The sequence below is a fragment of the Lissotriton helveticus genome, chromosome 1_1, assembly GCF_964261635.1.
Source record: "Lissotriton helveticus chromosome 1_1, aLisHel1.1, whole genome shotgun sequence".
In the NCBI taxonomy this organism is placed as follows: Eukaryota; Metazoa; Chordata; class Amphibia; order Caudata; family Salamandridae; genus Lissotriton; species Lissotriton helveticus.
The window spans coordinates 378897338-378911119 of NC_136057.1; the positions used below are offsets into that span (position 1 = coordinate 378897338).

At 44.1% G+C, this 13782-nt stretch overlaps 1 protein-coding gene across 4 annotated transcripts in view; it reads left to right on the plus strand.

Annotated features, from left to right (window-relative positions):
- LOC144809415 (sodium- and chloride-dependent GABA transporter 2-like) overlaps positions 1–13782 on the plus strand; it is a 944332-nt gene that overhangs the window by 369230 nt on the left and 561320 nt on the right. For all 4 annotated transcript variants that reach the window (XM_078673711.1, XM_078673714.1, XM_078673713.1 and 1 more), the window contains exon 5: positions 8080–8161. In XM_078673711.1, the coding sequence (XP_078529837.1) occupies positions 8080–8161 (82 nt within the window). The remainder of the gene's footprint in view (positions 1–8079; positions 8162–13782) is intronic.

Consider the following 13782-nt stretch of genomic DNA (forward strand, 5'->3'; position numbering starts at 1 on the left):
CATATTCCAAGTGTAGTACTTGGAAGTGGAACCTTTTACTACTGTATTGTTATTCTGATGATTCCCCAAACATATTGTGAGTGTCAGACCCAACTCTCACCTAATCACAAACAGTAAAATCAAACAATCAAACCAGTCGCAGAAGTGGGCAAACGACTTTTGCCCTATTCTGTGTGCTGCGATGGGCAGACACAAAATGTGGATGGCAGCTGAAAAGACCAAGGAATTAAGAGGGCCAACCCAAAGTACCTAAAGATATCCGTATATAATTTAATTTAATTATTTAGTAAGATATGAAACTCAAAAAGAGTTCCACTTAAAAAGTTACAAGAGGATCACACGATTAGATAAACATCCTACATTGTGCAAATGAAGACCTGTACCATAAAATATTATTCATATAGGAGACAAGGAACAAGTCACTCACTTTTAAAGGACTAAAAAATATAGCAGCATTTCATGAAAGTACAATTTTGTACAGATAAAATCACAACCATAAAATCAGAAGATATAGCTTGAAGAAGAGACAGAGAAAAAAAGCTTATAGTTATAATAAATCATCCTTTGACCTAGCAGCAATAGTTAAGTGCAAAATTCTGCAGATAATTAGAGAAACTACTACAAACATCATTAAGAAGAAGAGAACAATAATCACAATGCAATAGTGGCATACAATCAAGTAGTTGGACCCACAGGTAGGACATAGTATGAAAAAAACGATTGTGCCCATTTCCCCCATCAAGACGGGAATTTAAAATATGATTAAAACAAATATGTTTATTTTGTATAACAAAGTTTTTATTTTGATTAAATGAGGCTGGTGTAACAGGTACAGATGTCTCTTGGCAATACCTAATATGAATGAATGAATATAATGAATATAAAATGTATAGAGCGCTAACTTAGCTCAAGGGCGTCAAGGCACTAACAGCAGAGCATTATGCAGGCAGAAAAGACACACTCAGACAAACATCTAAGGGAACAACCAGGTCTTTAGAAGCTTTCAAAAAAGAGTGTGAGATCATTGTCCCGATATTTCCTCAGGAAGGGAATTCCACAGTTTGGTCGTGGCAGTTAAAAAGGCTCTCCCGCCCCATCTCACCCTTTTAAACCTGGGAACATTAAGGAGATGTTTGCTTGCTGGCCTGAGATTCCTAATGGAAGCATAGTGTTGAAATAAAGCTTTTATGCCCTCAGGACTCAGGCCACAATAAGCATTATGAGTAAGGCAGAGGGTTTTAAACATAATTCTGTGGTCCAGAGGGAGCCAGTGTAGAGAAAGAAGACAAAGCCAAGACTGAGTGGTGCTTAGGCATTTCCATCACCAGTCTGCACGTTTGTAAAGGTTTTAATCAACTGTACAATAAAAATGAATTCATAAAAAATTCATTCATATCCAGGATGGTAAATTGTTAGGATTCTTGAAGTTCCAAAACGGGACAACTTATAGAGGGTTTTTGTCTGTCCAAGACGCTCATCGCGGCACAGCTATTTGTTTGTCAAAATGGGCAGATGGAGACGTGGTTACCAGTGCCAGCAATACAGAGGATTGCTGGTGCTGGGATAGTTGTTTGATAGAGTCAAAACCTGTTACATTTGTTAGCTTTTATGCCCCAGTGGATTACAACATTACTCCATATGTCAATTTATTTCAGTCATCTATGCAACACCTGGGGGGGAATTGATTATCAGCAGGGATTTTAGTGTGCTACAAGATCCAAGAGTGGATTCCTTGGTTAAGGCAAAAAAACATACAAAACTAAAATCCTTGAGAATCATTAGGAACTTCAAGGATATTCTCGCTGTAACTGACCCCTGGAAGGCAGTGTACTACTTAAAATGCAAATACACGTGGCGTAACAATTTTTGCCACTCACTTTCACCTTTTCATCACATTTTACTATCACTTGGAACACGGTCCTGAAGAAAGCCCCACTCAGCATGACACCAACTAGGTTGGTGTGTGAGGGTTCTTCTAACAAGCCCCTGCGATGCCAGACACTGCATTGTTGGACATTGTGCTAGACAGGTCCGTCCATTTTTGTTTTTGATCATACCAAATTAACACTCCTTCTTCTACCTTACCATCCTCGCCAGCGCCTAGCACTCGTCTTCGGTTTCTAGCCTTCTGATCCTCACTCTTCTCTGGCGGAGCCCTAAACTCATACATGGCTGCTTCCCGGTGGAGCTGCACCGACAGCTAAAGGGGAGATTGGCCCTGGCACACCGCTATGGGCGTCCCCTACCCAGCCGGATCACAGACATTTGTCTTGTTTTCTACTGCGCTGCTGTCTCCTCTCTGTGGATTACCTGCTGTCCCTGGTCTTTCCTATCCTGACTTTCATGTCCGCTAATTTACTTCTGTATTGTTCATTTATCCATTATGTAACTACTGTGAAACCTTTGTAACTTGTAACTTGCTGTGTCCTTATGTAAAGCGCTCTGATACCTCTGGGTCTAGCCAGCGCTATATAAAACTCAAGTAATTAAATAAAGGGATGTCCATTATCCCCTGTTTTTTTGCCTTCTTCATTGAGCCACTAGCTAGAGCAATCTGTGCAAATAAGAGTATCCAGCCTTCCAGCCCACAAATGGATAAGGTAAAATTAAATACTGACAACATCATGTTAATTTTAGATAGTCAGAAGGAGGCTCAAGATAAGCCTTTTGAGATTTTTGCTCAATATGAGGCACTGGGAGGTTATATAATTAATAAGAGGAAGACAGAAATAATACTCTGTGGCTGCACTTCCGATGTTCTACTTTCAGATTTAGCTGTTTGTGTACATTCCCAACCAAAGTGCTATTTGTGGATGAGGTTCTCTTCCAAGATCGAGTATTTGTATGACCTTAATTTCGCTCCCCTTCTCACAAAGGTATAAAACGTATTCTCTCGTATTCTCTTCCTTTGATTATCCTAGGGAGAGTCTCCCTAATCAAAATGTCGGTCCTCCCTTTTTTTTATTCTCGGCCACCCCATGTATGTTAATTACCTTGCTCGGTCGGGCCTAGCATTGCAGTGCATGTGCTGCTCGCTTTGTGAGGCATGCAGTATTAAGTATGGTGTGGAAGCTCTGTGGAAGCTCTGCCCACTCTCCGCCCATCTGTTTAATTGGCTTAGGTCCTAAATGCTGACTTCCGATTGTTTTTAGGCTTGTTGGTCTCTCCTCATAACGGTCATGGCGTCATTTGTCTCCTTCCATGGCTACTATAGAACAAATCTTTAGGAGCAGCCGTTAACTTCCGTCTCCTTTTCTCCATGTAGTGTTTATAGCGCCGGCATCAAACTAATGGGTAAAGCAATCTGAAATTTTTGGAGGTGACAGGAAACATTTCAGTAAGCGGCCGCTACCGTACATTAGGGAGTTCATCCATTTAATTTAAAGGGACAAGACCTCATAAGATGTATTTTACTTTCAGGGGTTCCTGTTACCTAATCAGTGAGACACAAGATAACGGGGGGTAAGTGTTACACTCTGATTGGACCTTTCGTACTGAGAACTCTAACGACAATTTGACGCCTAGACCTCTATTGATAATTAGACGCTAAGATATATGTTGGTTTCTGTCTCCTTGTTGTCTGTGTGCTTTTAGATAACTCACACACTTCAGTCACACAAGAGGGTCGTTGACCCTGAAGACTTAAGGTAGGGATAGTGATACGGTGGGGCATTCATTGATTTGGCCCAAACTGGTAGAAAAGCCTAAAACTTTGTTTTGTTTTTGTTTTTCCGTAGAGTCTTTTTGGTCCTGAGAAGAACCCCATTAATTCTTGGGTTCGAAACGCGTCGACCTGGTCCCAGGTCACACTGTATAATTTTTCAAATAGGAGGGCAAAATTGTGATTTTGATTATGTTGTAAGACATACAAATTGGAGGAATCTAGTGCTTTGGAAAACAATATGTTTTATTCTTCTGTTATGTTGTCACTGGGACCCCTTTTTCTGTAGTTTGTTGGGAGCATGATTGGATGACGTATGAATGAGGATTGGATGTTTTTGGCCAAATTTGTAGAAAGGGAGATTTGTGTTGGTATGATGATTGAAGTGAATTGGGATTGTAGTGTATATTGCTTTTGTACATAGTCTGTTTTAAATATTGTTTATGTATTTCTATGCCAAAAGAATCACGTTTTTTGCAAAAATAATGAAGGCAAAAACAAATTGAATACATCATTGAATGATGCAATTTAAAAAGCAGATTATTATGTCTGATTCATAATAATTGTCTAAAAAGATTTGTTAGGAGTTGTTCTCAGTACTGGCAATTGTTTTGTTCTATAGTTCTTTGGCTCAGCCTTACTGAGTCCAAGTCAAGGCCCTGTGTTGTTTTTTGACTTCCATGGTTACTGGCCCCTTTACTTTAAACACTATTTTATTTCCATGGCCCTCCCCTCCCGCAGTCCGTGATTTCTCGGTCCCCTGCACCTCCCCTGCACTCCCGTTCGTGCCTTCTCGCCCACCCACAACCTATTTCCATTGCAATAGGTCTCGCTTAAATACGAGTGCTGTTGTATTGCAAATGCATGTTCCTTTGGTTAAAGAATCGTCCGTTGAGACTATGCCACAGTGAGCCTGCGACGTCACAGCAGCCCCACCTCGGTCTAGCCCCGGCCTCGCGTATGTGCAGTGCCATTCACGTTCGTTCATTCCCTGCATCCAAAACAGAGCTGAATAACAGGTCGTCGTGCGCGCCTCCTCCGTGGGACGCAAGTGCATGCTGCCATGTACAATGGGCGGATGATGTTAGCACACGCCTTACTGTCCGGTATTGCCTCCCTGGTGCAGCCAGTGTCCAGGGATATGGAGCTCGTCGGGACTGCTCCCATACCTTAGCACCAGGACCATCCGTGTGGCGCAAGTGCAGACCGCCATGTACGATGGGCGAATGATGTTGGCGCACGCCAGTGTCCGGGGACATGGACCTTTTCGGGCTTGCTCCCATGCCTCAGCACCAGGACATTCAGGACATCCTGCAGCAGATAATGGCCATCACTGACCAGAGCCTTGACAAGGCGAAGGCCAGGTGAGACTGTATTTTTGTTAGGGGAGTAGTGTATGAGGATGTCATAGCACCAAAGCAATGACACCTATGCAGGGTCCAGAAGAGGGTTACAAGAGCCATGTAAGGTGTAGAAGTGGACCATGTAGTCCAGTGTGGGCCCTAAGTGATTCAGATTTGAGTCCACTGGTAGCCCCGTCTTGTGGAATCATGAATATTAAAAGCAAAAGGGCCTGCTGCTATAAGTTCCATGGATCCCAACAGTGTATCTATTGGACATTAAGAACACATGGTACTTTTTAAGTTCTGTCAGACTACAGGGGTCAAGCGATGGGCTTCAGGGGGTAGGGCTTTAATACTGTGAGTTCTCGAGAGATCCAAGGATGTAGCTAGGAGTGTTAGTTGTGCATTAGGAGTATGTGGAGTTCTGTGGTGTTCCAGTAACTCGGATATGTTGGTGTCCTGCTGGGCTACTAGTGGGTGGAACTACATAAAGACATCAGGTAAAGGGGCACAGGTCTGACAGTGGGGACATTGGTTGTGGAGCTGCAGCGGTGGAAGGGGAATGAGTATGTTGGAGGTGGGGACCCAAGTGGTTTATAGGCTGCTTGAGACTACGGGGAAGCAAGGGAATACCAGTAGTAGCAATCACTTGGGTAGACCTTTCTGTTTCTTGTGGAGGATATCGCAATGAAAGTAAGAGACATCAGGTTTTTGGGACTGTAAACGATCTGAGACTCATTGGGTCAATAAAGGATAGCAATAAGATAATTGTATGAGTGGTTTGAAGACTGCATGGATCCTAGAAGATAGTGGCAACCAAAGGTACTAGGGAACATCTTTGTGTGACGCAGCAGAAGGCGAATGTCATACTCTGGGGGTGCACACAATTATAAAGGCACTGCATCATGCCAATTGGACCATCAGAGAATAGGGTCTAAAGGAGGCCTGTGAAAGCTCAAGGTGTGGGGCCTAGAATCCTAATCCATATCTCTTTGATGTTCGGAAGTGCAGTTCAGAACTATCTGTAGGTCTTAAGGGAAGAAATGTTTTGTCTGGCTGGGGCTCTGTGGTGTGGTATTCACAACCTATTTGAAAATTATCTTACAGAAGGTCATTTACCTGCACATTAATTGCTTTGTTTTTCTCTGCTGAGGTATTCAGAGGTTCCTTCAGTCCCCCATATGGTTTTTGCTATCGCCAGAACAGAGTTATAGCTGAAGCATATTTGCACTTGGAAGAAGAAACACCAGGGAGTTCTGGACATTCAAGTGTGAATATGGAGAGAGAGAGTTTACTAAGCTCAGTTTCATTTTGATCTTTATTTGTTTAAGCAAAGTATATGTTTCAGCACCCACTCTAATGTGCTGCATAGCTAAATACATATAAGGTCCCAAAGGCGAGACTGATTGCACTGCAAATGCTTGTTTTTTAAAGCTGTTGAGTCCATGTTCTCATCTTTTATTTAGCAAAAAAAATCACCCAAAATTGCATTAAGCGCTTTATATGAATCACAGGAGAACGGAGGGTTGGCGCTCCCCAAACTCAGAGATTACGACTATGCCTATTTTTCACAATTTATGTCTAGGTTAAATACACCGATACTCAGGTTTTGTTTTATAAATAACTTTATGCAGTTGATTTATAAAGTGCTTAAAATCCAGGACATACTAAAGACGACTAAGCTGCCTAAAAGAGTACGTTATAAGAGATTGACGTGGCTCTTTTGTAAATGTTGAGATGTCTACAGGAGATCCTCTCTTCCCCAGATTAACGTGGCGATTCCCTTAGCTATTGTGGCTATTGGTCCAGGGTGAAAGCTTTCACCTGAAATTGTTCAAAAGTGGGGTAAAGCAGGATATTGGAAGATATCAGACTTCCTTACAGAGGACAGATGTCAAAACGTAGGGGAAGTAAGACAGTGTATACAAGATAACTTTCTCTTCTCTGGCTCAATTCAAACACTCAATAAAGTTCTGCTGGATTTGGATTTAGGCCAGATTCTTAGTAGCAGAGAGGTGGCGTCTGCTCTAAGCGAGGATGAGGTTTCAAAAAGGCCAGGGAAATGTAAAGGCCTTGATTCCGCCCAAAGAACAATGAAAAAATGGGACAAATACTGAGGCCTCGGAATGACAAACAAGATATGGAAGGAAGTCAATATATCACATTTTAGAGTTTTAAGAGGAGCCAATTGGCGTTGGATGCTTTTTTTCTCTAAATGGCTTCTATATAGAAACCCATCTTTTTAAACCTAGATTAACTTTGCCCTTCCAGGTAATTGTCCCCGGTGTATAGGGAATTCCCCGGCAAACTGGACACATGTTATCAGCCACTTTTCATCTGCATGGATTTTGGATTGAAATATTTCAGTACCTTGCAAGTTTATGGAGGGTCAATCTGGCTCCAACTATTTGCTGAGAGCCCAGGGTTATGACCCAGCACCGGGCTTGTCCAATAGGTGGGTAAAATTAGTATATATTGCAACAGCTGTAGCTTGACCTCTTTTACTTCAAAATTGGCATACTGAGATAATTTCCTCAATGAAGGACTGGCTGCAAATAATGAGACAAGTCAGAAACAGTGAACAGTTATATGCAATACAAACTGGGGGAGTAGGGAAGTTTGAGAAACTATGGGGACAATAGTTCAAATCTGAAGATGCAGGACTGGTATGAAATGGACTGATGAAATTGCCCAAGGTCTCCTTCCTTATCCTATTGTAGGCACTTTAAAAGCTATTTTCCCTCTTTTTATCGAGTTTTAAGTCAACTGCATTTTAAGATTCAGAGTTTTTTTTATTGTTTTTTGCTATGATATAATTCTTTCACTGTAAGATGTTATACCTTGTGTATTTATTTTATGTATATAAAATGAAATCATATTTGTATTGAAGACTTCTGAGTGTAATTTATGATGAATATTTACTGTAATTTATACCCATGATACTGCAATACCTAGATTCTAATAAAATAATAATAAATAAAAAACAGTTTGTTTCCCGGATAACTAGGGTTGTTCTTTGAAGGAAAACATTTACACACATGGTTTTTACTGTTAGTATTTCATATCTACTTGCAGATAATTGTGTGGAGCTACAAAGAAACAGTTCTTCCTTAAATATGACGGCAAACAGCACATCGCCAGTCATAGAATTTTGGGAGTAAGTGAACTACCATATTTTTATGTTGACATTTACTTCATGTTTAACTTTCTGGAGGTATACGATACATTGATTAGTGAACTATATGGCCATATCAAATTGTTGCACAGGTATTTGGTGTTATTCCGTTCACAGATTGACACAGTTACAGTACAAATGAACGAATGAATTTGTAAAACCTATGTGCAGGTGCCACAAATCTTATTTTAGAGGCCCCGACTCACCTTCGCCACTGTTTCCACCCACTTCCTTCACCCCCTCTGCCCACTTCCACCAACGGCGTCTGACCTGAGTTGCACACGCCACCTTCCTCAAAAGGGATTAAGCATGGTTCTCACTGGAAATATATTGAAAACAAGCATTGGCATAGCCAATAGGTTTCGCCTTTGGGATCTTATAATTTTTATGTTATGCTTTACATTATAGTGGGTGAAAGCTAAAACCTTTATTAGGCATATTATAGAACTGCATTGACACCTGTGGCGTCACTCATACATACACACATAAAACCACCAACACACAGTGTCACTGACAGAGAAGACGGAGAGATACACAACACTAAAAGTGCCACCGACAAAGACATACGCCACTGATACAGAACACCGATATACCTGCAACATCGCTGTCAGACAGAGCCACACAACACACACTGCTTCATTTGCACATCCAAAGAAAGAGAGAGAGAACACAAAAACCTTCACTGATATAGGCACACCCAGATACATCACTGACAAAGAAACGTGTACACGCTCTCATCACTAATGCATAGAACCGTGCAATACACCTACACAAGTGTCACAGACACACCTACACACAGCATCTCATACACCAACACACATCATTGACACACAACTACACAACACAGTGCTACTGAAAGCAATACAACAGTCAGGGTCTGACTGGCCGTAGCGGGCACTGGGCAATCCCCCGGTGCACCACACGGGTGGGAGACGGTTTTGGGCCCCTGGGGGCTGATTTTGTTACAGGGCGCTTATATAAACCTCAAGAGTCACAGGCACAAAACACGAGCAGCGTCAATGGCCAATAAGGTATTACACTGCGGTTCTGAAATCCCCAATTCAAGCTTCAGGGTATTTCCTTATTTATTTGACACCGCTTTTAGAGGGACAGAATTTTTTCAGGGGAAGGAGGGCACCAGTGAGCACTACACGCAATCAAGTATACATACACATACAGCACTGCAGAAATGTTCTTGTAGTACCTGATTCCCCTATTAATTGGCTGCCTCTCGACAGGCTACTTTTCTGCTCTGCGCATAACGAGGCAAGGCCAAGGGTTATACAGACACTGTAACTGCCAATAGTCACGGCCGGCAGTGGGAGTACCTGCAGGGCGGTGACGTGGGGAGGGGCAGGGTGGGGGATAGTAATGTATGGATTACGGAGTTTAACAGGTAAGTAAACATTTAAATAAATAAAACGAATTTCGTTGCTTGCACTGCATCCCCAAATGCGATGCAGTGCGCGCAACAAAATTCGTTTTTTTTATTTAAATGTTTACTTACCTGTAAAACTCCGTAATCCATACATTACTACCCCCCACCGTGTCCTCCCCCTCCCCGCGTCACCGCCCTGTAGGTACTCCCACTGCCGGCCGTGACTGACTGCCAGGACAGGGCCTGATTCAATCACAGTGTGATGTAAGAAGGCCCTGCCCTCGGCAGTGCTGGCACAAGGCACATGAGCCACAGTACAGGGATGATTGTGAGAATTGCACACAGACGTGTTGCACTCGGACAGCTTTGTCCAGAGAAATACTACTGATCCTGCATGGATTATTACTGGTATTCTCCTCAACACGAACGTACAGGTCACAGTACCTATGAGTACCGGCCTTTTGAAGGCATTGGGAATAAGGAAACTATCTGTAAAATCACACTCTGAGAAGGAGGGCTGGTGGGGAGACAAAAAGGTTCTCAGGCTGGGAGGCAAAAGGGGGGACACAGACAGAAAATTTAAAGAGGTGCATGGGCAGAGAAGGGGCAGGGGGTAATAGGAGGTGATGGGGACCATGTGCAGAACAGTAGCCAGAGCATAAAAGTATGATAGAGTAAGGTGAGAAAGTAGATGTAAAGGTTAAGAAAGCCCCCTACATGACCATAGTAAAGATTGGAATTGCACATGGAAGTTTAGAATAGCAGGAACTGCTAGTGCAGAAGTCACATGAAGCCTGCCCTCAGCAGCCGCTGAATGGTCACTGCATCCGAATGCAGACCGGCGTGCGCTTGTGTGGGCCTGAGGGAAGGGAGGAAGCTCTAGGTTTCCTCCTGTACAGCAAAGATGTTACAGGTAAATAACTCTTGCGGCTGCTGGCAGCCCTCCCATAACCCTGCCTGCTTTGATGCACAGCTCCCATTACGCCATTTATGGATGGGATGCCTGCGGAATTACAACTCTCCCAAAACACGAGGGAGGGGGACGTGTGTCACGTCCTAGGAAGGGACAGAGCAAGCATTACAGCAGCGGGCTAATTACCCGAAGTGCAAATCTACTTCTTGGCAGCGGCATGTTCCACGAGGAGGAGAACCAGGACAAAGCCGGCTCCTCCCCGGCTAAGGCTACCGCAGGCATAGGCGGCAATCATCCTCTCCGGAGATGCCCAGACGGAGACGCCCAGACGCGAAGAAAGTGGTGAAAAGAGGGGAAGGGGGGTGGAGGAGGCGAGAACGATGAGAGAAGGAGGCAGCAGGGGAAGGGGAGAGAGGAGGGGGTGAGAGAGGAAAACAAGAGGAAAATGAACGTGTAAAGGAGGGGGCAGGGGGTGGGGTTACCAAAGGGGTGGTGGAGAGAAAGGGGCGGAGTGAAAGGAAGAGTCAAATGACAATGAGAGGGAGAAGTGAGCTCAGGAGTGGTGGGTGCACGCGCTAGACGTCTGCTCATTTTCAAGCACTGCACTCGTGCTTGTGGCACGCCCCTGCACGCTCCTGCAAGGTGTATGCCACCACAAGCACGAGTGTGTGCTTGAAAATGACCAGAGCGAAGGCTAAAGGTCCCCTATGCAGCGCATGCGCGTTACATAGGCGAGCCCTACAAATAGGTTAAAACAGGAGAAATGGTCTCCTGTTGGGTAGTGAACACAAACACAATTAGGGTAACTAGAGCTGGTTGGCAAAATTCACTGGATCACACTTAAACTGACAACAGCAGCACTGCATCTTCAAATAATTCTCTTGTGTATTCAGTGCCCTGGTCTTGATATTTTCCGTCTCTGCTACCGACAGCTGTAGCTGGCTCTAGAGCAGATCTTTTTTTACAATATACAAAGAGTGGTCTAGCAGGCCCTTGCTCATGATTAGATATCTTTGTTATCTACCTCAGTTGTCTTCCCCAGATTCAATGGCTTTCCACCCTATTCATATGTTTGTTTTGCCCAGGAACACTGCAGTCTCACAGTGTTTCTTTTGGCTGATATAGCTGTCCACTGCTCCCATTGCTTGCATTCAGGGAACTGCTTTTTTCTTTTACTTTAAGTTCACATGTTTTCTAACTCTCTACCCACTGTTCAAATTTTCCCTTGCCCTGCACACTTAGTCTGTGTTACTTCCCAACCCACTCCCTCAGTTAGTCTATTGCTTCCCTCGTCCCTTTCCATCCCACTTGTTTGTTTTATTTTTTTTCCTAACCCCGCTCCTGCTTTGATACCTAACCAACTTGGCATACATTTTCTCTAGCCCTCTCCCTCTTGATGTTTTTCTTCTTTACTTTTTGGAAAACTATTGCCATCCATCTTAAAATATAATTTGACATTTTCACGATTGCTGTTTGCAAGTGTGCATGGGGCGGTCACCTAGAAATGAGTTTATATTGTTTTAACAAACTCTTTCAAAATTACTAGTGCAGATCTGAACGCCTCCACCACGATACCTGTTAGAAATGGGGATCTCTAGTTGGCATAGGTAGGTACCTTTGACCAAATAGGGACCCTTGCTTCTGGTCAGGGTAAGGGAGAGACACTCTTTAGGTAACCCCTGCACACCCCCTTGGTAGCTTGGCACGAGCAGACAGACTTATCCCAAAGGCAATGTGTAAAGTATTTGTACCAACACTCACAGTAACACAGTGAAAACACCACTAATGGACACCATACCAGTTTATAAAAATAAAATATCTTTATCTAAACTAAACAAGACCAAAACGATACAAATCCAACATACAGATACTCAGTAGAATGCCTTTAAAAAGGGTTGTTGCAAAAATAAACCGTAGATGGTAAATGCGACACTTTTCTCTAAAAGTACCCTAGATGCGTAACGCAGAACAAACAAAAGGGTTGCAGAGAAGGCGATGCGTCGACTCTTCCTGCGCTCCCGTTGCGATGCGACAAGATGGAGCCTCGATGCGTTGTGACCATCTGGTGTGATGCGATAAAATGGCATCTCTGATGCAATGCGACACGACAACGTGGATGTGATGGGATGCACACCCAATGGCCGTGTGGCACAATTGGTGGTTTCTTGAGCCGCGACAGGCCCTGCGACATGCTTCTCTGGTGATGCGATGGTGATCAGCAGCAGCGGCGACACGCTTCCTTAGCTCTGCGACAGTCCGGCGATGCGCTTCTCTGGTGATGCGATGGCAAGCAGCAGCGGCGACACGCTTCCTTGGTGATGCAACAGCAGCTACTGCGGCAGCCTCACGCTTCTCCCTCATTGTATTGCAGTTCCAGCTCCCAGCAGCAAGGGCCTCACACGCAGTTACAGGCACCTCAGGGCATGTCAGAACTTCCAGCAAGGAAATCAGGGAAGCTGGGCGTGAAGTCCTTTTGTGCCTGGGACTTCGGAAACAGGAGGCCAACTCTTTTCAGGTCCTTGGAGACACTTCTTCAGATGGACACAGCACACAGCAAAATCCTTCTTCAAGCATGGGACACAGCACACAGCAACGTCCTTTGATCCTCTCCTCGGCAGAAACAGCAAACTGCCCACACAGCAAGGACAGTACTTCTCCTCAGACTCCTCAGATTTCCTCTTTGGCAACAGGTTCCTCTCGATCACAAAGTAGTCTTGGAAATGTTTATATCCCTGTATTTCCACAACAGGAGGCCAGCTCTTCTCAGCCCCTTGGAGACTTTCTTTTCAGGACACAGCACACTGCAAAGTCCTTGTCAAGCATGTGGACACAGCACATAGCAAAGTCCCTTGTTCTTCCTTTGCAAAAATAGCAACTACAGGGCAACCCCAGACACACAGAAAGAGCAGTATTTCTCCCTCAGCTCCTCAGCTTTTCTACTCAGCAAAGGTTCCTCCTTGGTTCCAAAGTAGTCTAATTTTACAGGGGTTTCAGCTCTTACATTTATACCCCAAAAGTATTTGTTCTCTGTGTGTAAGGGGTCCTGGACCCATACTAAACCAGTTCTGGGTGCACTCTGCCAGTGCACAACGTCTTCCTTTTTTTAGTGTTGGCCAGGGTCATCAGACGCACCACAGGGGGTGGAGCCAGCATTGTGGAAGGAAGGCACAGCTCTATTCAGGCCCATGTGCTACTCCTCCCACCACTCCAAATGCAGATTGGCCTATTCAACCTAGTGCTGACTCACCCAGATTCCTGGAGCCACCCTAGCCCCTGTCACTCTCAAGCCAGACAGTCAATCCAAAAACAGGC